We start from the raw sequence: 21571 nt of genomic DNA, 5'->3' as shown, positions 1-21571 counted from the left end.
CCCCTTGCACTGACACCATAGAGCAGGTCGGTCGTTCACTGCGGCTGGATGGTTATCATGAATGGAACATTGTACCGCTGAGAGACAAGAGCCTCCTAAATCCTGGGAGTCCCTCCCTTTTTGGCCCGGTGAAGAGAGCGCAGGGTCGGGACTGAGGGTTATGGCAGTTTGTGTCGGAGAAATGCTGAATGCAGATAATTTCGAAAATGGGCTGTGGCAAAGCTGTGTAACCCCCTTGTCCCCCCCCCCCCCCCCCCTTGCGCACAACACTCAACTCGCACATTAGCCCCCGAAGCTGCTCTGCTCGTGTTTGTTTTGATTTTACTCCCAGAAAATGGGGAAAGGGGCGGGGCTGTCGTCTGGGAGGAATTTAAGATGCATGGTGTTGGTCGAAAGTCCTGGACTCAAGACAATCTGGATATAAAGCAAAAGGGGAGGGGGAGGAGGGGTCTGCTGTATTTCAGCTTCTTTTGTTCAATGTTGCATGGAAATTCAGGAGGTAGAAATGAACTTTAAAAAAAAAAGAAAAAAAGTTTTAATCAATTTAATACATTTGTTTTTACTGATACCGTCAAAAGTTAGTTGAAGCTGCAGCAATTCCAACTACCCTTATTTTAGCTTGAGAAATCAACCGTATATTTTGTAAATAAATTTTAATTAAACCAAAAAATATTATTATTTACTTTATTTACCAAATATCCGAAAGAAGGCGACATATAAAACAAAAATATATATTAAAACAGAGCATTTTTACACTGGAGTACCTTGAATGTGTCAAGCTGACTTTTACAATGTGACAACTTGTTAACACTTAAGGATGGAAATGTTGACCGGAGTTTATGAGACATCTTTGAGTCAACAACTTTGAATAAATTAACACAAGTTTAAAATGTACAGTATCCATCGAGACTGCAGATGACAAAAATTCTACACTGTAGGTTTCTCTGACCCTGACTTAATCCCTTGAATGTCATACTGTACGATGTGGAAATACATTAAAAATGACATTTTAGCTCACTTTTTAAGCATTTTATTCCAAAAACACATCATTCCACACTTGGGGCAGTATCAAGTATTACACTGGCTTTTTTTCATGTCATATAATTGTATAATTCTGTCAAACATATATATACATTTTTCTTCATATAACGGCTTCATAATTTAACATTTACACACATAAACTTCATGGTGGCACAATTTCAAGTGGCTGCATGACTATTTTTACATAAAATCTGACCATGTTTCAGCATGTTGCGCTTCAAAATGTAAACTGTGCTATAAGAGATGGCTGTGCAGTGTTTCAGTATTATCAAAATTCTACTTGAAGCATTCAAAAGTCAAGTATCCCCATTGTCACTTCCATCCAATGTTCATCTTTTTCCAGCATAATGCAATCAGAAGTCACAATGTAATGAAATTGTTACATATTGAGCTGTAAAGTTAACATGATTCTGAAATGTGGTTGGTTTTCCTATCACATTTTATAATATACAAAAAAAAAAAATCTTCAATGTTCTGGCATTTCCTCACCTCATAAATTCAATGTTGGAACAACTTTCAAGTTACGTATCCATACATGGCATCTTGGAACAATGGGAGGATACCCGAACATACAGTACAAGCGTTAGCGCTAACAAAATGGGGTGCCATTTAAAAGCGTGAAGAAAGGGGAAGGAAAAAGGGTAGGAAGTTGTGTACTAAGAGGAAAAGCGCTATAACAGAAGTTGGTGTGAGCAGCGGAGGAAGGAGGTCGCGGGGGGGCAGTCGGGGTGGAGGGAGGGGGGTCTCCTGCACAAAAGTTGAGTGGAGTGCGGTGCTTCAGTTAATTTAAGCACTTGATCCTGTCCCCAGCAAATATTTGAAGTGTGGTTACCGCGACAAAAGTAGGAGTAAACAGACCAGGACAGTGCCAGTCTCAATGTTTGTCTAAGGTCTTAATAAGGCCACACTCCCAAGTACCATTGACACCAAGAGCAAACAAGCGGAAGCCGCATGCGTGTTAACGATTCCTGGCCAGTTCTTTTAGTCTGGAAAAATGGAGTCCGCAAAGTCATCCTGCGGCAAAGGATCTCGAGGTGATGGTTCTGCAAAATCTTCAAGGTCATAGTCAATCCACTGTGTCCACAATCCGTCGTAATCCGCAGCAGTTGTGGTGATCCGCAATAGTTGGAGAAAGGATGTTGGAGGATGTTGATCCCACCCCGATATGCAGGTCCATCTAATGAGCAGCTGGTTGAGGGATTGTCATGTTGTTCCAAAAAATGCGTCTGGTCGTGTAACAACAAAAGAAATACGAGTCTCGAGGGAGAAGACACTAGGACATGGAGTCCTGGGTTCTAAACCAGAATCCCATCAACAATTTTAATCTCAAAATGATGTCCCATGTCCTTGGGCTGAAAATGGTTTAGGTCTGTTTTTTTTTTCCAGTTCTTCAATATGTCTAGGTTTCTATTTCTATGGTATATGCTGCTGTAGAGGATGGTTGGACCCCCAATTAAGACATCTGGACCAGAAGACAAATGTACTCTACTAGAGAGATAAAAGTCCAAAGCAGATTTCTACAGCATATCCAGGAGGTCTTCCGAATGTAGAAATCCAAAGTGTTCGTTCCGGAAGGTTTCTGCAGCATACTGGTGTAGAGGAAGTTTGAGCACCTCTACCTCCAACGGAGACACTGCTTAAAAATAAAGAAATCAAATTAATCAACCACGAAGAAGAAGTGCAAACTGGTGGGCCTTGGAGTTTCTATGTACCTGTATCAGGTACTGGTGTAGAAGACTGTTGTTCCTTCCAATGTAGAAGTGAACATCCTTGACCTTGAAGAAGTTCAAAGTGTTCTTGCAGGTTTCTGCGGATTACCATTTCAGAGGAAGACTGGTCCTTTCAAGATGTTACAGGACTGCAGCAGTGTCAGAGTCCTGTTCCTGTGCCATATGCTGGTGCAGAAGACATCTTCAATCATGAAGAAGTCCAATTGAGCAGTTCTTGAAGGTTTTTTCTGGGTCCTAGTCCTTTTAAATGAGATGTTACTGACCTGCAAAGGAGTCAAAGCCCTCAAATAGAGAGACGTCCTCATAGAGGTTTCTGCTGCAAATCCTTGACTATTGGGACCCTCCATTGGGGAGGTCATACATCCTAAACCATAAAGAAGTCCAGTTGCCTTCTAGTAAACCTTAGTTTTAAGAAAAATTGCAAATGCTGTAATCCAAAGTGTTGACAGAAAGGCATGAAAACCAGAATCCCACGACCAGGTCAAACCTTCCACCGGTCATCTGCGAAAAAGAAACCCAAAGTGGCAGTTCTTGATGGTGTGTTGAGTACAGTTGAACCTTCACCATAGAGCCGTGAAGACCATGAAGAAATCCAGTTGTCCTCTCGTCAACCTCAAATAATCCAAAGTGTTGACAGCAAAGGTGAAAACCAGCATCACCTCATCCAGTTGACTCGTCTTCAAGCTCCGCTTCTGCAGGTCCGGGAGCTGATGTGTCAAGGAATAAATCCAACAGTTTTACAACCAAATCAATCCCAAAGGGAGAAACAAGATTGTCCCAAATGCGGACAACCTGTGGGGAGCCGCAGAGTGCTCGCTATAGACGTCTTCCCTGTCCTGTCTGGCGTCATAGTCCTCGTCCTCGTACGTGTCGTCCACCTCCGGCTGGTCTGAAATAATGCCGTGGTGGTCTCCTATTGAGCAGAGCTTGCTCATGTTCTCCTTGACCACCTCGCAGAAGGGCCTCCCTTCACCGTCGCAGACACAGCTGTTGAGCAGCGCCCCGTCCGGGATGTACAGCATCTGCTGGATGGTGGCCTTGCACTTGGCCGAGCACTTGCGTCCATTGAACAGCTGCCCGCAGTAGGACAGGTAGGCGTCCAGGGAAGCGTGGCAGTGGCTGTCCTCCACGCAACGCTGGCGGGCCTCCATGCAGCCGATCCCGCCGCCGCCGTCGTCCAGGTACCGTCGCGGTAGGCACGGCTCGATGGCGCGCTTGGCCCCCAGGCACTCGGCATCCTGAGCACACTCGCAGCTCTCCAGGTCCGGCCCGCTGCGGGTGTGGTTGAGGCGGATCAGTGCGTTGATGCAGTGGCTGGGGCACTGGCGCCTCGTTCCGCGCAGGTTGCCCTCACAGGCGGCCAAGTACTGGCCATAGGCGAGGTCGCACTCGGGTTCGGCGTGGCAGCGCAGGATGGCCTGCCAGCAGATGAGCTGCGCATCTAAGGCCACCAGCACCCACAGGAGCAGTGCCAGCGCGCTGCACCAACATCTCATGCTTGGGGGTTAACTCGAACCCTTCCTCCTGAAGCACATCATCAAACCTCACTGGCTATAAAGTGGACAAAAATACCTCGCAGAGTCCCGGAAAACACGTCATGAAGTCACCACGCGTGGGTGCAAAAAGCAGAGTGCTTATGAACTCACGCTCCAGCAAAAGTTCTCCTCATCCAGCACTTACGTCCGCGGTGCGTTCACGGACCAGCCGCGCGCCAAGGCACGATTGTCCATCTAAGGAAAAAAAAGCTGCAAAAAGTAGCCAAACTGTTCCGTTGTGTTCGAGGCTTCTTTGTTCCTCGCACTCTCTGTCTGTGCTGTTATGCTTCGCGCTCCGCCGAGCTTCCCTCACAACACCCCTCCCCCAAGAAAGAAAAGTTTTTTACATGCACCCCCTCCTTCCCTCTTCTCTCTCTCTCTCTCGCTCTCTCTCATGCACACACACACACACACACACGCACACATTTCTCTCCCTGGCAGCTGATTGGTCGCCATTGAGTCGACCTACAGCAGCTCGGGTCTGCGCGCAAATCCTCTCATGACTCCATTGAGAGCAGAACCAGCTATGATATGCTTGGACCGGGTGCCAATCTCCCCCAACCCCCCCATCCCAACTAGTACATGAAGACACAAACAAAATCAAACAGTTAAGAGAAATAAATTAATTAAAAAAAAATTATAGGACAGATGCAACGTCATTTAAATGTGTAAAGATGGCAACATTAGGTACAACTAAGTGCCCGGACTTGTAGGCATATACCGTTTTTTAAATTTTGATTTATTATTCAAGCACCAAATCCTGAATCCGTTCCAATTGGTTTCTAATTGTACTTTTACCGAAAAATCTGTCACAACCCCCCTCAAAAAAAATAAATCCTATTTGATCATAAACAGGAAACTTTACCATGCCTCATATTCACTTTTTTGAAAACAATTTCGCAGCCGTGTTAACCTACGCAAAGGTTTTCCTTTTTAGCTTAAAATATCTTTAACCTCCAGGATTCATCACCATTGGATTTTCTTTTCACATTTTGTTAAGTTTTAAATCCATCCGACTCCTGTCTGTCGTAGCAGCTAGCTAGCGCTAAGCTAACCGGAGGAGCCCCTGGGAGGGTTTGTCTCATTTCTATACAGTTAAGTACTGTCTAAGACTAAATACTGCATGTCAGTTAAAACTGTTTACATATGGGCGTGCAGTATTTTGTATTCGCATATAGGCTGATAAAATCTGTTCATATACACTAATTTAACTTCTCCAATCATACTGTACAGTGACCATTTCTTGTCATGTCTTTCCATTCAACTACTGTACACACATAATCTTGACATATATCTCCATTTACATAGATAGAGTAAGTACACATACCGGAAAAATGTACTTGAGGACAGTAACAAAGTATTTCCACTTTGTAACTTTCCATCACTGAATGTAAACATGTCCACTCATTCAAATATTTCAAAAGTCGGTAAATCCATAAATATTGTTTGGAATACAGTACATACAGCTTTATTTATACCATCTGACTTAACCTTAATTAATGATGGCCTCGTTGCTGAGGGTCTTCCCTTTGGGAATCTCTGTAATTGTCACCACCCACCCACCCACCCCCCTCTCCACCATTGCTGTCACACATTCCTCAGCCTTGTAGAATGGTATTTTCTGGCCCGTTTCACCGCCATTGTGTCCGATTGGCCATGCGTCGGCCCAGCATCTCCCCACAAGGAGGTCTGTTCACGCAACACGTCCGTCAATGGAGAGGGCCTTCTGCAGTAATATAATTTACAGCTCTCCCCTTTCACACTGCACTTGAAAACTAGCAATAGCTCAGACTTTACTGCCATTCACATGCTGATTAACTGGATTTTTTGGGGGGGGGGGGGCTACATTTTCACATGTGTCTGCCACTGGGAGGGCCTGGCAGTTTGTGCAAAATGGATGCCAGGTTTAAGAATGCAAATAGACAGATCAGCAGTCTTGGATAAAGAATAGTATGTGCTAACATAAAGTAATTGGATTTTGGTCTCTTTTTTTTAGGAGCATAGAAAAGTAACAACACATTCTTCAATTTATTCTTCAACTGTACACAGTAAACATTCAAATATTGAGATCAATCGCCACAGCACTTTGTATTTTGTACTCTGCATTTGGATGTTACTTGTATTTAATTTGAACTTTGTTGTGTAATTTTATTGTTTTTTGTCGACTATAGATGGAAACTAGCATGATGCTAAATCTGGTGCAGCCATCTATTAATTGGCCACACATTGGCCTTTTAAATAAACTAAACTAAATGTATAGTCTTCAACAAACTTGACATGAAATACGGTAGACAATTTTGTTTTTCAATAGTGCGCATCTTCTTTTCAGAAGCATTAAATTAGTCTTCAGTGAACCTAATGTTTTTGTAAACATGAGACAAATTAGTCTTAAAACGAACGTATGTGGTTTTGTAAACATCAAGGACAATTTAATCTTCACTGAAGTCAATGTACAAATTTTTGTAAACATCGAAGTCAATTTAGTTTGTGCTGAACAGGCCCACATTTCACAGTGAGTAGCTAACTAGTAAGTAAATCTGTTATCATTCTAACAGCTCTCATACTTTATTGGGACATTTTTGTTTTGGTGGTGTGCCATGAAAGTTCTACAATGTAAAATATGTGACTTGTCTTAATAAAGGTTGGAAAACACTGAGCTAATTTACACAACGTACAATGGGGGGTCATAATCAACAGCTTCAAATTAAAAAATAGAAACTTTTTGTGAACGGTTGTCGCCCTCTGTTGTGCATCAGGGAGATTGCAACTCCAATGCAAAATATATTTGACTCGCTTGAAAATATCAATCATTTTCTGAGCCACGGTTTCACGAGAGATTAATGGAAATACTGATAAATGACACACAAATGAAGAACATTATCCAAAAATATGTTTATTGCAGTTGAAACTCCCATCAGACACAGAATGACAGAAATATTTGATGAGAAAAGCAAAACACGCTCGTACAAAGCAAGCAAGTCTCGTGGCTTATGGCTTCACTTCCCCCGATTTTATTATTATTACTGTCATTGTTATTACAGTAGATATTTCCTCGTAGCGATATTTAAAAAAAACCCCGACTTATTGCTACTTTTTCTCGTATATTTCATGATAAACATCTACTGGTCTATCACCATCACGTGACAAGAACCACAGCAATGAGCATTTCCTCGGCGTCCATTCATTCATTTGGCGGACAAAAAATATTGCGACACGCCTGTTTATTGATTAATTCATCAATTTGGACATCCCACTGCACGAAGCCATAAAGGTGTGCTCTGTTCAACTTTGTTGACGGGAACCTTTCCAACAGTCCCAATACTTTTGTTCATATAGCGGTGCGATAACAACACATTTGCTTTAAAACAAACATACACAAGTTTATATGCACACACACACACACACACACAAAAGGCTAAAAGCGCATTTAAAAAAAATCGAGTGAGGTGGGTACCACTTTTACAATAAGGGTTTAGGGTTAGGTAAGGGCAGGAAAGGGTTGCGTAGGGTTAGGGTCAACTTTTTAACTGACAGCTACTTCTTGGGTACCGATTAATGACAAGGGATACCAGTTTAATACACACAAATTTGCTCAAATAAGGTTATTTGAGCAAATTTGTTAGAATTAGGTTTATGGTTGTGACTCCACAGTGAAGTATGCTAGGAGCATTGTCTTGCAAAATGGCGAGTAACACGGATAAGTGTTTATCACTGATTCATAAATGCTTTCTAATTGCATTAACACACGATTACGTCACCCCTATTGTAAAGTGGTACAGAGAAGCGCAAATTTCCATCGCGACACAAAAAGTACACAACAACATCACAATCGGACCCCTCCGAAAACGACATCATTAGGCGGCGCCGTTAGCATGAGCGCTAACAAAGTTCACGAGGACACCACTCGACTTGACGACAGCTAATCCACTGGCACGAAACGGCACCACACGACAAGCTTAGCGGCGTACACACAACATAAATATTGGCGTAATGAGGACACGAATATTCGGACGTGTTGCGCTTTGGCCTCTAAAAGCGTTAACATTTACACTTTTTTTTAGCAGCTTTTTATATATGTATTTTGAGTATTTTAATGACACTTCCATGTGCAGCACAAAGACAGGCTTTCCTCACCCGGTGGTGAAGGCTCTACGTCTTTAGTCAAGAAGTATTGAATTGCACACCGCAACGTCTCTAAAGTGACACATGGCTTATTTGATCAGTTATTATTTGAAAAGAAATGATTAGAAAAGAAGAGTAAAAAGGCTTGTTGTTGTTAAAAGTAGCTTCCAGGTAGTAGTAGGTACTAACATTTGACCAAGTCTTAATTATTGTTGCCATTTTTTGTGCTTCTCAAACGCTTACCCCTGCAAAAATCCATCCCTGTAGTCCTCAAATTTTATATAATTCTCCTCCAAACAGGGTGGTTTTGACAGCGGAATTAGCTGCCGATTAAAGGGACTGCAATATGAAAAATCAACTTTTTAGAGCTTTTAGCCATTGTTAAAATGCTAATCCCTCACCCAAAAACATGACTAAAGTTGTGTTTTCCTCCATTCGCCCCCCGGTATGAGAAATTCTAGGTTATTCTGCTCTCCAAGCACCAGCCCCTCCCAACCTGAGAAAACGAGCTGTTGGCACGGTTTGACCCTCCGCACTGCCTCTGCGGACTAAACGCACGCCCACTTTCTCTGAGACCTCCCGCCATGTGATAATGACAAAAGTAGCCTTTATCAATAAACATTCTGTCCAAATGAATTCAAAGCAATCAATTATTCTTCACATTTGCAATGCCAAAATGCAAATGAAATGACAATTGGCTGTTTTAAAATCCATTGGCTGACACTCGTGTAAACTACAAGTAAAACATTTGCGCCGATGAATAGAAATGAATGGATGGTGTAGTGGATAGTGCGCACGCCCCATTAACTGCCATTGACGGCTATAAACGTCAAAAATATTTCTCTTCGTTTAACTTTTTTTCTCCACTTTTGTTAACAAGAGTATGAAAACCTAGAGAAAAACAATTATTGTACATTTAGAACAGATATAAAATGTGTGATTAATCGTGAGTTAACTAGTGACGTCATGCGATTAATTTCAATTAAAATCGCCTGACGAGATGATTATTAAAAATTAGGGGCGTCAGGCGATTAATTTTTTTAAAATCGTGATTCATCGCATGACTTCAATAGTTAACTCACGATTAATCATACATTTTATATCTGTTCTAAATGTACAATAAAAAAATCGAGGTTTTCTTACTCTTGTTAACAAAAGTAGAAAAAATGTTAAACTAATAGAAATAGTTAAAATGATTTTTTGACGTTTATAACCGTCAATGGCAGTGAACGAGTTAGCAACAGGACGCGGGTTCACAACCCACAGTGGTGCTTTTTTTCTTCTTCTCCTCCTTCTTCTTTCCTCTAACCTCTTTCTTGCGGCAAGGACCCGTGTTGTTTCAAATATTTATTCAAGAATTGCTGGCTTGTGTGACCAAACGCAATTTGAAATTTAGGATCCATTTAAAAAAATCTATATGTTTCGTGGGCGTTGCGCGAAAAAGTCGGACGACGTCATGAGAGGGTTTTGCTGAACCGAGCGTTTGACTTCCGGGTAAGAAAAATAGCCACCGAAATAACTCATATTTCATAAGAAATTACATCGCGATTGTGTCAAAGGTAAGATTTCATCATTATTTGCCTATAGTTAACTGTGGGAGGGCTTAAAATACCGTGGTGTAGTCCCTTTAAGTAAAACGTGGATTTCCATCCTATTTGTTGGAATTCTCTGAGTTTAGCAGGAAAAGGGGAGGACTTTGACTACACAGACCACCCGTTTCTCATAAGAAGAGCTTCTGGAAAAATGAGGAGGGAGCTTCAGGAATTGTTCGCACAGCACAATTTTTGATTGAAAATGTCAACACTGTACCACTGCGGACGGAAGGGTACCAAAAAAGTGCTACTAAGCATCTTTTGCAACTTTTCACGCTTTGAAACGCAAAAGAATGTCAAAGATATGTTGTTTTTTTCCTGTCAACCAATCAGTACTCGGCTATGACCTCATTCACTACCAAACCAGGTTAAATCTTTGACGTCTAAAACCGTCAATGGCAATGAATGAAGTATCTGGCTCCGCCATGTAAGTGTACCAAAAATAGGTACAGTGTACTGACTTTTAATAGATTGTGTTGGGGAAAATACGCAACCGAAATGATACCTTTTCTGAAAACATGCTAATGCTATAAATAATGAAATCAAGCCATTAAAAAATATTAGCATTATTTGAAATGACTTAGAAATGCGAACAAACACTCCCGCTACTACTCCCTCCTTCCCAGAAGCTCCGCCTTGGACAAATCTTAGCTCGCCGACATCACATGAGGCTGCAGTTCTCCGTCTGTTTCTTGAGGTCCTCCAGCGTGGCCTGGGCTTTGTCCTTCAGCTGGTCCATGTCCACGTTTTGCAGGTTGGACAGCTGGCCCAGCACCGATTGCTTGTGCGCCTCCTCCTGGTTGTCCTCGGCGATCATCTTGGCCAGCTCGGTAGGCAGGACCACATCGTCGCCCGCCTGCTGGATCTGGGTCTCGTCCAGCTCGTTCTGATACGTTCAAATTGGACCATAGTGAGTCGGCATGTGTTTTTGTTTTGATTTTTTCAGGAACATGGAGGAAAAATTTTGTTTTCCATGAACCAACATATATATATTTAATAAACATCAAATCCGACAGTCTTCCACGCACAAAAAAAACACATATGTTTTTGTTATTTTGTAAAGCTCATGTCACAATCAAGGTCAAATTACATGTACGCATTTTCTTAGCGTCTTTAACAAATAGGGATGTGATGATAAAGGCAATGTCGTGATATTTCGATAACTGTCACAATATCGTCGTCGTCATGTTACTATATTAAAAGTAGCACATCTTTTATCAGGCAGGTTGATTTCCATTTGTGCAGTTCTAGCACCCTCTGGTGGCTAGTTCTTTTTTAGTGCAATAAAATTTTCACAAGGCATGTTTTGGCTGTTCAATGTTTAAAAAATACGTTTTTTTTGTATGTACTTTTTTTTTAATATATTGCCAACCTCCCCACAATATCGTGATAATATCGTATTGTGATGTTTGAATATCGTTACATCCCTATCAACAAATCCATAGTATGTTTTCATACAACATCAAAGACAATTTAGACATGTGTTTTCATAAACCTTGAAGATAATTTAAAGTCTTATATGAACCTAACATACAGTACTTATTTTGTAAACCTTACCTAAATAATCAAAGTCAACTGTTTTGTACGTGTTTCGTATAAATATTGAATAGTATTTTTTTTCATAAACATCAAAGACAATGTATTTTTCTGCGAACATAGTGCATATAAAATATAATATTAACATTAACATCAATGACAATTTAGAATACCTTCGGTAGTCGGTACTTGTCCCGAAAATGACTCCTGATGGTGGCTCGCTCGGCTTTCTTCTGGGCAAAATTTGCCTCTCGTTCTTGTCTGAAACGCAACATAACATTTACTTTGCATTGCTGACATTCGACTATGATAGAATTGATGGCATATGGTCACTGTCTTAAAATAAGCATCCCATATTTTGTGAGTTTTTATTATTATTTCCCTTTGGAAGTAGAGAGAGAATAATACATTTTAATGTTTTTGTGTTTTGGGGAGGGGGAAATAAACTCACAAAATTTGGCGAGTTTTTTATTAAAAAAATATTTTTGCACCATTTAAATAACGGAATATTAATTAACAATTATATAATAATATAAAAACTAGAATATATATTTAAAAATATATATATAACTATAATAATTAAGAAGAACAATTAATTATGTGTTGTTTATGCCGAAACGAACTCATCACGCGCATATGTGCATTACACTCAAACACTCCACTTCACTGAGTGGTTTCCGTCAGCAGAGGGCGCTACTCTGAATCCAAACCATCGGTGAGGCGTTCACGCCCCAATTGGCTCCCAGTCGGCCCCCATCACAATTGTTTAATTTGCTGAGAGGCCTGTGCGAGACACGGCAAGTCAACAAAGCTGACATAATGTCGGCCAGATGTGGCGTGTTGAGCTCACAAACAGAACACACACACGGCGGGGGAATTTGCACCGCTAGCCTGTGAGGATCACATCCTCTGAAGGCGATGCACCCAATGTGTCAGAGCAAGGTCATTTTTTTATCCCGGATGAATTGTGCTGTCACCTTAGGCCCAAACAGGCAAAACACTAAAGGCCGGGTAGCCATCTTGTCAAGGGTGTCACGTGACGCAGGCTGGGATGGCGGCTTCTTGGGCGCCCCGACATTGATGTCTTGTCTTCACGGAATCGCTAAACACGTTTTTGTCACCCTCATGTTTCGCGCCTTGGGCTCATGAGTCAGCCACTCTGCTAAAAGGTCAGGTGACAAGAGCCTGGGTGAACGTGAGGCTTCTCAAAAGGGGAGGGTCTGGCAAACGTCAGACATTTTAGACAGAAGTACTTTCATTAACATCAACACACGGAAAGGTTGCCCTTTTTAGTTTAAAATAACTCCAGGATCTCGCACCGTACCCTGGCCAACGATAGAATAAGGGACGCTATTTGATTTGGTCCCATTTTAAATCAATTTACATTGCTACTAGCCTCAACCTAGCTTGGCACTAAGCTAGTGTGTCTCTCATGTGCCGGCGTTCAGGTTTGGTTTGTTGCTAGCACGGTGTTAGCGAGCCAACATTGAGGCATTAGTTGGCCAAATATTCCCGTTGCTATGATGCCATTAGCCGACGTAAAACACAATATATGTATATACTGTATTTGTCTGGCTCGCTCGCTTAGTCCCAGCAAAATGTAATGTTTACAGACTCTTATTCCACAAAATGATCCCGGCAACATAACTCTTGTTTCGAAATCCTAAGCAATTGCAAAGTAAGTTGAAGTCATTTATTTGTCAACTCCTCTGAGGTTGCCAGTTACAAAGCCGCCCCGTCATTCAGTTGAGATGAGTGGGTGGGCGGGGACTTGAATAATGATTCGTGTTTCTACTCACAGCCTGAAATGGACTGCCTTTAAAAAAAAAAACTTTTTGCCTTGATCTGCCTGTAATCAACAAACCGCACACATTGACAAACTTAAATAAGGTCATTTTGGCCGAAACAAAGCGGTGGGAGGAAAAAAAGTTGGATTTTGATGACATGTGACCTTTAAGTACAAGTTTTTGTTTTTTTATGTAGTTTTAAATCATATATTATTTTTGGGTGACTCAGTCTTGTTGACCTTCGTCCTTCGTGTGCTCAGTGTTGAGGTGTATGATACAGGATGCGGGGAGCTACATCTTGGCATCACCAATCGATAACCACTCAACTCCATTTCCCAGATGACCTTGTGCTTTGCGACCTTTAGCATCCCATATGGTATATATATTACCAACATTCATGCAAGTTACTTGTACATATAGCGGTTCGGAAAACGGATGGATGCATGTTGCTAATTTTATACCTTTGCCCATTTTTTCTGTTTTTGACCCCTTTTTTTTTAATGCATGTTACCATTATTACTAGTCGTTTTTTTTTGTGTTACATGTTTGAGTAATTCTTTTTTTTGGGGGGGGGGGGGGGGGGGCAAATGTATCTATTTTTTCCCCTTAATTTTTTTTTTTACAAATTCCGGGCAACTTTAACTCATTTTTGGAACAGCTTTACAGTTTAAAAAAATTATTTTTACTACTTTAAACTATTCTCACATTGTTTGACGTTTGTTTTCGACACCATATATAATATATATATATACCCATTTTTGCTCATTTAGATCATTTTCACGAGATTTTGGCATTAAACTACAGTTTTTCCAACTTCAATTTTTAAAACTTGTCTCACTCTTTTTCTGCTCATTATTCACATCCTACTCATTTAGTTGTTTGTTTATTTGTTTTTTTAACTCATGAATTGATCTTTTGGGGCCCCTGTGGTGTATTTTTTGTACTATTTATCTTGTGATAAATGATGTGGAGAGCTCCAGTTTGGCATTTCCCAGATGACCTTGTGCATGGTGTCCTCCAGCATGCCAACACAGTACATAATATAGCCTATCTATAGACTGAACCTAATACTTGTTCTTTCATATTTTGCTTCTTACTACGGTCACCGGCGCAGCCATCTTACACGTTTAGACTTTCTTTATTTGGACTGTGATTCGTGCGTGCGCACAGATTATCCGCGTGCACGAATCCTTGCCAGAGTGGAAGCGTGAGGACGGGAGAAATGTGACAGTCCAAATATGTTTTCAAACGCATCCATCCGTGTGCACGGTTGGCTCACGTTTTTTTTTCTCTCTCCCGTGCGTAAAACAAGACGCACGTTTCTCGTTCGTCTTTTTACGCACGCGAACGTCCACGAACATTTCCCCTGCAGTCCACAAATTGAAAAGCATCCCAGAGCCTCAACCCTCAATTGTCTCTCACTTACTTCTCCTCTTCTAACTGTTGCTGGTACTGCTCGAAGTCCTCCTGGGTCATCCCCTGCGCCGCCGCGTCCGTCTTCTCTGCCTCGGGTTTCTCCTCCGTCAGACCGCCCGTCAAGTTTTTCAGCTGGCCCCCCACCACGTGCTTCACCATGAAAGCCATCTCTCAGTCAGCACCTTTTTTTTGGGGGGGAAAGGGGAGAAGTTGGGCTCCTAAATGGAGGGTGGCGGCTTGTGTGGAATCCACTCGAGAAAGATGCGCGTAAAAAGAAGGGGGAAAAAACCCACTGTGGTTGCGGGGGGAGATGGAAAATGAGCAGAAACGATTCCCCGCTGAATAGCGCGTGCAATCAGATCGGAGGAAGAGGAGGAGGAAGAAGAGGAGGAGGATGCTGACGAGCCGCGCGCTTATGAGTCAACAAGTTTGACGCTCGATTCTACCAATCGCGTGTGTGCCGCTCTGCCTGCCCTCCCTCCTGCAAGGGGCACAAGCACGACCACGGTGCGAGGGTGCCAGCAACCCGATGGACTCGCCGGACGGACGGACGGACACAACATTAGGTACTTGCAAAAGCGGGCACAGGATTGTCATCATGTCATGTTCCAAGAGGTTCAAGTCAAGAGTAGAGGTTCAAGGTTTTGAAACGATTCGACACCCATTAAAAAATATATATTTTCCACTCATTGATTTTTTTTCTTCTAAAATTTTCACTCATGTATTTGCTAATTTTTGGGCTCCTGCACATTAATGATTTTGGTGATGGTGGTGGTGGGAAGAAGGGTGTGGGTGTGTGTTGGGGGGTATAGATAATTTATTTATTTAAAAAAAGTTTTTCACTTTCTAAAATTCATTTTTTATGCACATTTTAGATTTTTTGCACTCTTTAAAAAACTTTTTTTTGTTATTTTTAACCCATTCCTTGACATTTTTCCAAATGTTTGTCTTACCACTTATTCCAAAACATTTTATCTATAATTTTTGCAATTATTTTTCATATTTTGGCCACTATATATTTTTTTACTACTAAAAAAATATATATATATATATTTAAAATTTTTCACAAGTTTTGGGACATTTCAGTATACAAATAAAGTATAAATAAATTTCAAGTCACTGGTAAGGTTTGAAATTAAGAGTTTTACGTAAGATAAGGTTTAGTTGAGGTTTCAGAGTATAGGGTTTCAAAACAGAGTATTTCCGTGTATATTTTTCAAAAAAAAATTTTGTCTGAGAATGCACACATTTTTTCACCCATTCAATTATAACTTGATTTTTGGGAGTTCGTAGCCAATATAACTTTTGAGGTTTCATTCCTTTTGATAATTTTTCACATAATGGTTTTAGGACGCCCCTGTACGAAATAAGGCTCACCAGCTAAATACAAAGTAAATTGACACACAAATAGAAACATTACCATTCAGGATGCGCGATGAACATCATGGGCATGAAAACATGAGCAACGCTTCAGGAAAGCTTTCATGTCACATCCAGAAAGTTTGACAGGTCGTCGACAACGTGAGCACATTGATCCTCGCAGCAGCATCAGCGTGACACCACGTCTGCCCTACTTTTCTTGGCTCGTCACGCAACACGTCTGCTGTGTTTTTAGTGTCAAAGGCTTAGCTGCTGCATACCTGGAACACTAGCAAATGACTGAAGATGTTCCACATACCATCACCATACAATGAATACAAATGTCTGGCATGTCTGAAAAAGTATCATGAAACTACAGAGCAGTATTGTACATCAAATAACATCATAGAATGGCTTGAAAAATCACAATCAGATTTAGTGGCTAAGTATGTAAAAACACACAAAAAAATGTCTTCACAGTCACAACCCATGTACGAGAAACACAAAATATAACAATGACCAACAGAGGGAGACAGAACAGGAAGCCTGGCGGTTTGCTACTTAGTGTGCCGAGTTTCTTAGATGGGAAAAAAAAGGAGGCATAATTCTGAAAGTATTTTGGATCAAATACCATCATCACAAAATTAAATCAATCAAATCAAATTCTGTAGTTTCACCAACTTTCACAAATCCACAAAGTTTTTCGGAGCTATTCACCGGAGGTGTAGCAGCACGGCAGAGACGTATACGTCAACATGGCCTACTGGGTGAATTGTATTGTCTAATGTGTATTTTATTTTTGAGCATGGTTGCCCTCTTTGCCCCAAGTGCCCCCAGATCACTGTCATAAGCACATCAGTCTGACATTGAAAGTCTTCTTGGCCCAACCAGGTCTCCAGCAGCAGCAGCTGCATTTGTCAAAAGCGTGCAAATGCTCGGCAATGGCGGCTGGCGATGGCGGCGTAACGAAAGGCTCCCGGATGAGCGCAGAAACAACATTACTCCCAGAATCTAAAAATAGATGCGTGTCAAGGCCCCCGCAGCCTCCTGCTCCGCTTTAGTCGTCTTTTTACTGCCTGTTTCCCCCCTTTGACTGACATCTGCGTGCATGCTGATCATCAGCATTAGACGCCGATGGGCGGTGAACGACAAAACTGCAGCAGTTCTGTGCCGAGCAGGATGATGTCATCAAAAGCTGCAATCCGTCAATGTCTTACATCAAAGAATGAACAAAAAACGGCTTAAATCAGATATCATCCTCACCATCTTAACGTTCAATCAAAATACCATTGTGGCACCCTTACTGAAGAAAATCCAAAATGGCTGACTTCCTGTTACTATCCAATTTCATGTCAATGGGGCATTTTTTCCCCCAACATTCTTGTTCAAAAATCCCCCCAAATGACCTCTTTAAATCAAATGGCTGATTTCTTCTTGAATTTTGGACAACATTTCTTGTGTCCTGATTCCTGATCAACACTGCAACCTTCCAACTTTCCAGGGGGTTAAAATGTTGATTTTCGCTGGGAGCAACATGCTTGCCAAAAGTTTCCGGTATGTTCCCTGGAAAGGTCAAAATAAACAAAAAAAACAAAAAAAAAACACTTTTACAGTCCATACAAAAACGCCGCTAGTCATTTTGTTTGCTGTGCGAATAATGGGGGTGGTTTTACAAAAATCCTGTTTTCACTTTACAACATGAGCTCCTTGGATTAAGACGATGTGTGGGTTTGCCTACATCATCATCATCATCATCATCCTCATTATCGTCACTCTCGGTCCATGATCTTTGTTTTACCAGACGAGGGATTAGACGCACAAACAACACCCTTGATCCCTTTACAGCTGAAAATTACACAAACGCAAGCATCACAGGGCACCTGCCTGCAGCGACGAGGCACGCTCGGATGAATTTGACGCAGAAGAACACATCTAAAGTGACACGAAGATTTAGTCCTTGTGTCTGGAATTTCCAGCAATTTCAGGCAACAAAACAAAGAAATATTGCTTCATATTCTCATCTGGTTATCTCTAAAGATGTTGACATTTTATCTATTGACTAATTTAGCCATTTAATTAATGTGACAACTTCATTATTTTTTTCTGTTGACAGTAAAGGTAACCAGGTAGGGCTCTGAGGTCTGCAGACTCGGGTCAATTAGTTCAATGCAAACATGGTGAAGCAGCATTTATATGTGATGCTGCACACAAACAGAATACGCTGCCAACAAAAGTGAAATCAGCACCAAGTGTGTTTGTTTTTAAGTTCAGGTTAAAAAAAAAGAGAAGCTTTTATTCTTTTGTTGTTTTTAAATGTTGTTAAATGTTCTTGTCAACTCGCGAATGAAATTCAAAGAGTCCTGGCTGGTTCACAACTAAAGTAGCTAATCCGGGGTTGCCATGGTAACATCTAAAGGAGCCACTCTCCTTGTAACAAGCCAGTGTGCCATCGAGATGATTTTGAAGCCTTCCAAATGTCGCATAGTTTTGCTTTAACACCTCGAAATGATGAGACAGGCTCAACTTGAGTATTTTGTCAATGCCGTCAGATTACCGAAGCATCTTTTTGATTGGCTTGTGAGGACTCTGGGGAAATCGAAAGCAAAAAAAAAAAGAAAGAAAAAAGAAGTCAGATGTGTTGTTCTTACTTCCGCGCCAGCGCCTTTAAATGTGTGAAGAGAAGCGTCTAAATTTTACAAGACGTGTGAAAGACCAATCAGAGGGTTTGTCAAGTCGGTGTAAACAAGGAATGAAAAAAAAAAAAAATCACAGGATGCACCGAGTGGGAGCAGCTGCCTCTCATGATGCCACACACACACTCCGCCAATCAGGCTTGTATTGATAGCAGGAAGCGTCAAAAAGCCTCATTAGGAAACATTATGCATCTTGGAATCTGACTTACTTTACACTGGTAACACAGTGACACTTCATTAGGGACACCTGCAATGGGACCCAACGCACACGCCAAAGTCCACCTTTACAAAGATAATGCTGACTTTGATGCTATGATATTAGTCATCATTAATGATATTCATTTATGTGAAGACATTGATCATGATGTTGATTTTTACAATGTGACACATTCGATAAATCTCTTTACATTTTCAAATGATTACTTGTACAACATTCCAAGTAAATCACAATGTCCCATAATTCGGAATCTATTTTTAGATAAGACCTGCAGGGCGGTAGGGGCCCACTACTCATCAACAGAAATAAATGCAAATAAATAATAGATAAAATACAGTAATTAACAAATATATAATTTAGATACATTCAAATTGAACTATATTCTGTAATTTAATAAAATAACCAACTATCTACACAGATGAAGAGTAAGTAACTAGATAAATACATAAAATGCACGAAAAAGTGTTAAAAAATAAACACAAAAATTTAAATAATCATACAGGCAAAAACAAATGAAATTATCTGAATACATTTATAAAACTATGTATATAAATGAAAATAAATAATATTCATCCCTTCAAAAATATTTGTAAACCAAAGTTATTCCCAGTTGCTTTAGTACATCTTTGGAATCAATGTTTGAAACGCTTAAATGCCTGTTACATCTTACAATCTAGCTTATTGTTATTATTATTATTTTATTACGTGAACTTGTTGTGAACTTTTACAAATCGCCAGTATTAAGTAACACACCGGAGGAAGGTGGTGACACACACACGCACGCACGCACGCACGCACGGCGTATCATTAACCCACAATCCTTCACTGTATGTAAGGATGACACTTAATCCGTTTCAATATTAGCATGTTAGCACGCTACGAGAGGCTAACAAGCTAAGCTAAGCTCTGCAGGCTTTAAAGCTCAACAGCTAAAGCACCACAGGCATGTGTGTGTGTGTGTGTGTGTGTGTGTGTCATCTTCATTCCTCCATCCCTCTCCACATTCCTCCATCTTTCTTCCCCCTCATCCCTCTAACCTCCCCATTCCTCTATCCACCTTTCCTTTTCTTTCCACTTCATCCGCTCATCTGTCTTTCCTCCCTTTCTCACTCTCCCTCCATCCACCTCTCATCCCTTTACCACTCTGCACTCCTCCACCCTCCTTTCCTCGTTCCATCTCGCTCCATCCATCCTTTTAAGCTTTCCTCCATTCCTTCCTCATCCTTGCCACTTCCTGTCACACTTGTTCCTTCTATCCTCTCATCAATCCTCCATCTTTCTTTCTTCTCCCCTCTCCATCACTTCATCTCTTCAACATCCCACCATCCTGGGACTCCATTTGTCATCCCTCCATCCACATTCCCTTCTTTATCACCATCATCCTTCCATCCTTTCTCTCTCTCTCCTCTCTGTTGACCTCACCCAACTGGCTTTCCCCATTCTCCCTAACCCCTCTCGTCCCTTTATCCCCCCCCCCCCCACACCCTCTTCCATCCTCCCTTTCTCCATGTCGCACGTGGCGTGCGTCCCGAGGGCTGCTTCGGAGAAGACATGGCGTCACAAAGGCATTGTGCTGGCTGAGCTTATATGGAATTAGCTGAGCAGAAAATTCCTTTTTATGACGACATGCAAACAACCTGCTCGTCTGAGTAATACGAGGAGGAAGAGGAGGAGGAATGTGGTGATGATATGAGGCAGTGCAAGCCACTAGCAAATATAAAACTAGCAATCATTTACAGTGCTTGTTTTGATTACACGGTTCAGGTGTACCCAATGTTGTGTCCATTTAAGCTAATTATAAAACACGTGCTAAAGTTAGCAGCATGATTAATTTGTGCTTACTTATCATAAATAAATGCCAATTCCACTAGTTGTATAGTTGGTTGATTGTTGGCCCTGCGGCAAGTATGAACGCGAGGCCAATATTATGGTGGCTAACATTAGCGAGCCATTAGTGTCAATGTAAATGAGCGGCTAGCTGATTAGTTACTGACGCGGACAAATGCTAATGTGCTGTTCATGAACACGTTACCAAAAACACGCGTTTGAAGCCTTAACCATGTAGCAGGATCTTTTGTTTGGAACCCTGATTTGAAAATGTTTTTATTTTACTTATTTAAAAAAACAAAACAAGCATTGTTTGGAACTCTAATTTGACATCCAAGACTAGACTTAAAACTCTGGCCTGGAACCCTAACATTTATTCAAAACCATAATTTGAAACCATAACCCAAGTTTTAAAACCCTAGCCAGCAATTGAAACCCTAATTTCAACCCCTTTGCCATTGTTTGGGACTACTATAACCTTGGCTTTAAAACCTATTTTGACAGCCTAACCCTTGTTTGACAATGTATCTTTTATTTAAAGCCTTAGCCTGACTCCTGAATCGTATTTTTTTTTTACCCTAACCTTTGTTCAAAACCCTAACTTATTTCTAACTTAACAATTTCAAAAGTCCCTTGTTTGAGACCCTAATTTGAAACCCTAACCCACTTAAAATCCAAAATTTTAATAATAATGTTGGCTTGGAACCGTAACCCAT

The 21571-nt window shown here is 41.1% G+C and overlaps 2 protein-coding genes across 3 annotated transcripts; both read right to left on the bottom strand.

Annotated features, from left to right (window-relative positions):
• Positions 1-1065: 1065 nt before the first annotated feature.
• On the bottom strand, positions 1066-4619 carry LOC147176824 (growth arrest-specific protein 1). 2 transcript variants are annotated; one of them, XM_086071578.1, is made up of 2 exons: positions 2754-4619; positions 1066-2677 (listed from the first exon to the last, which is right to left on the bottom strand). In XM_086071578.1, the coding sequence occupies exon 1, from the start codon at positions 4265-4267 to the stop codon at positions 3509-3511; it is 759 nt and encodes a 252-aa protein (XP_085927704.1). In that variant the 5' UTR covers positions 4268-4619; the 3' UTR covers positions 1066-2677; positions 2754-3508. The 2 variants fall into 2 exon arrangements, with proteins under 2 accessions (XP_085927704.1, XP_085927703.1); XM_086071577.1 differs by having other exon boundaries at positions 1066-2674.
• Positions 4620-7179: 2560 nt separating this feature from the next.
• Positions 7180-15214, bottom strand: cplx3b (complexin 3b). Its single transcript, XM_086071948.1, has 3 exons — positions 14770-15214; positions 11730-11817; positions 7180-10906 (listed from the first exon to the last, which is right to left on the bottom strand). Exons 1-3 carry the CDS (start codon positions 14925-14927, stop codon positions 10682-10684), a joined length of 471 nt encoding a protein of 156 aa, XP_085928074.1. The 5' UTR covers positions 14928-15214; the 3' UTR covers positions 7180-10681.
• Positions 15215-21571: the final 6357 nt, after the last annotated feature.

Source organism: Leptonotus elevatus, chromosome 3 (assembly GCF_054856555.1).
Source record: "Leptonotus elevatus isolate MCC_2025b chromosome 3, RoL_Lele_1.0, whole genome shotgun sequence".
Taxonomy (NCBI): domain Eukaryota; kingdom Metazoa; phylum Chordata; class Actinopteri; order Syngnathiformes; family Syngnathidae; genus Leptonotus; species Leptonotus elevatus.
Note: the sequence above shows the minus strand (reverse complement) of the source record. Positions and strands in the feature narration are given on the sequence as shown.

Coding starts and splice junctions, on each gene's coding strand:
- LOC147176824 (XM_086071578.1), bottom strand. CDS start 4,267: ATGAGATGTTGGTGCAGCGCGCTGGCACTGCTCCTGTGGGTGCTGGTG.
- cplx3b (XM_086071948.1), bottom strand. CDS start 14,927: ATGGCTTTCATGGTGAAGCACGTGGTGGGGGGCCAGCTGAAAAACTTG. Junction 11,818..14,769: donor CAACAGTTAGAAGAGGAGAA/GTAAGTGAGAGA, acceptor GTTGCGTTTCAG/ACAAGAACGAGAGGCAAATT. Junction 10,907..11,729: donor ACAAGTACCGACTACCGAAG/GTATTCTAAATT, acceptor TGAACGTATCAG/AACGAGCTGGACGAGACCCA.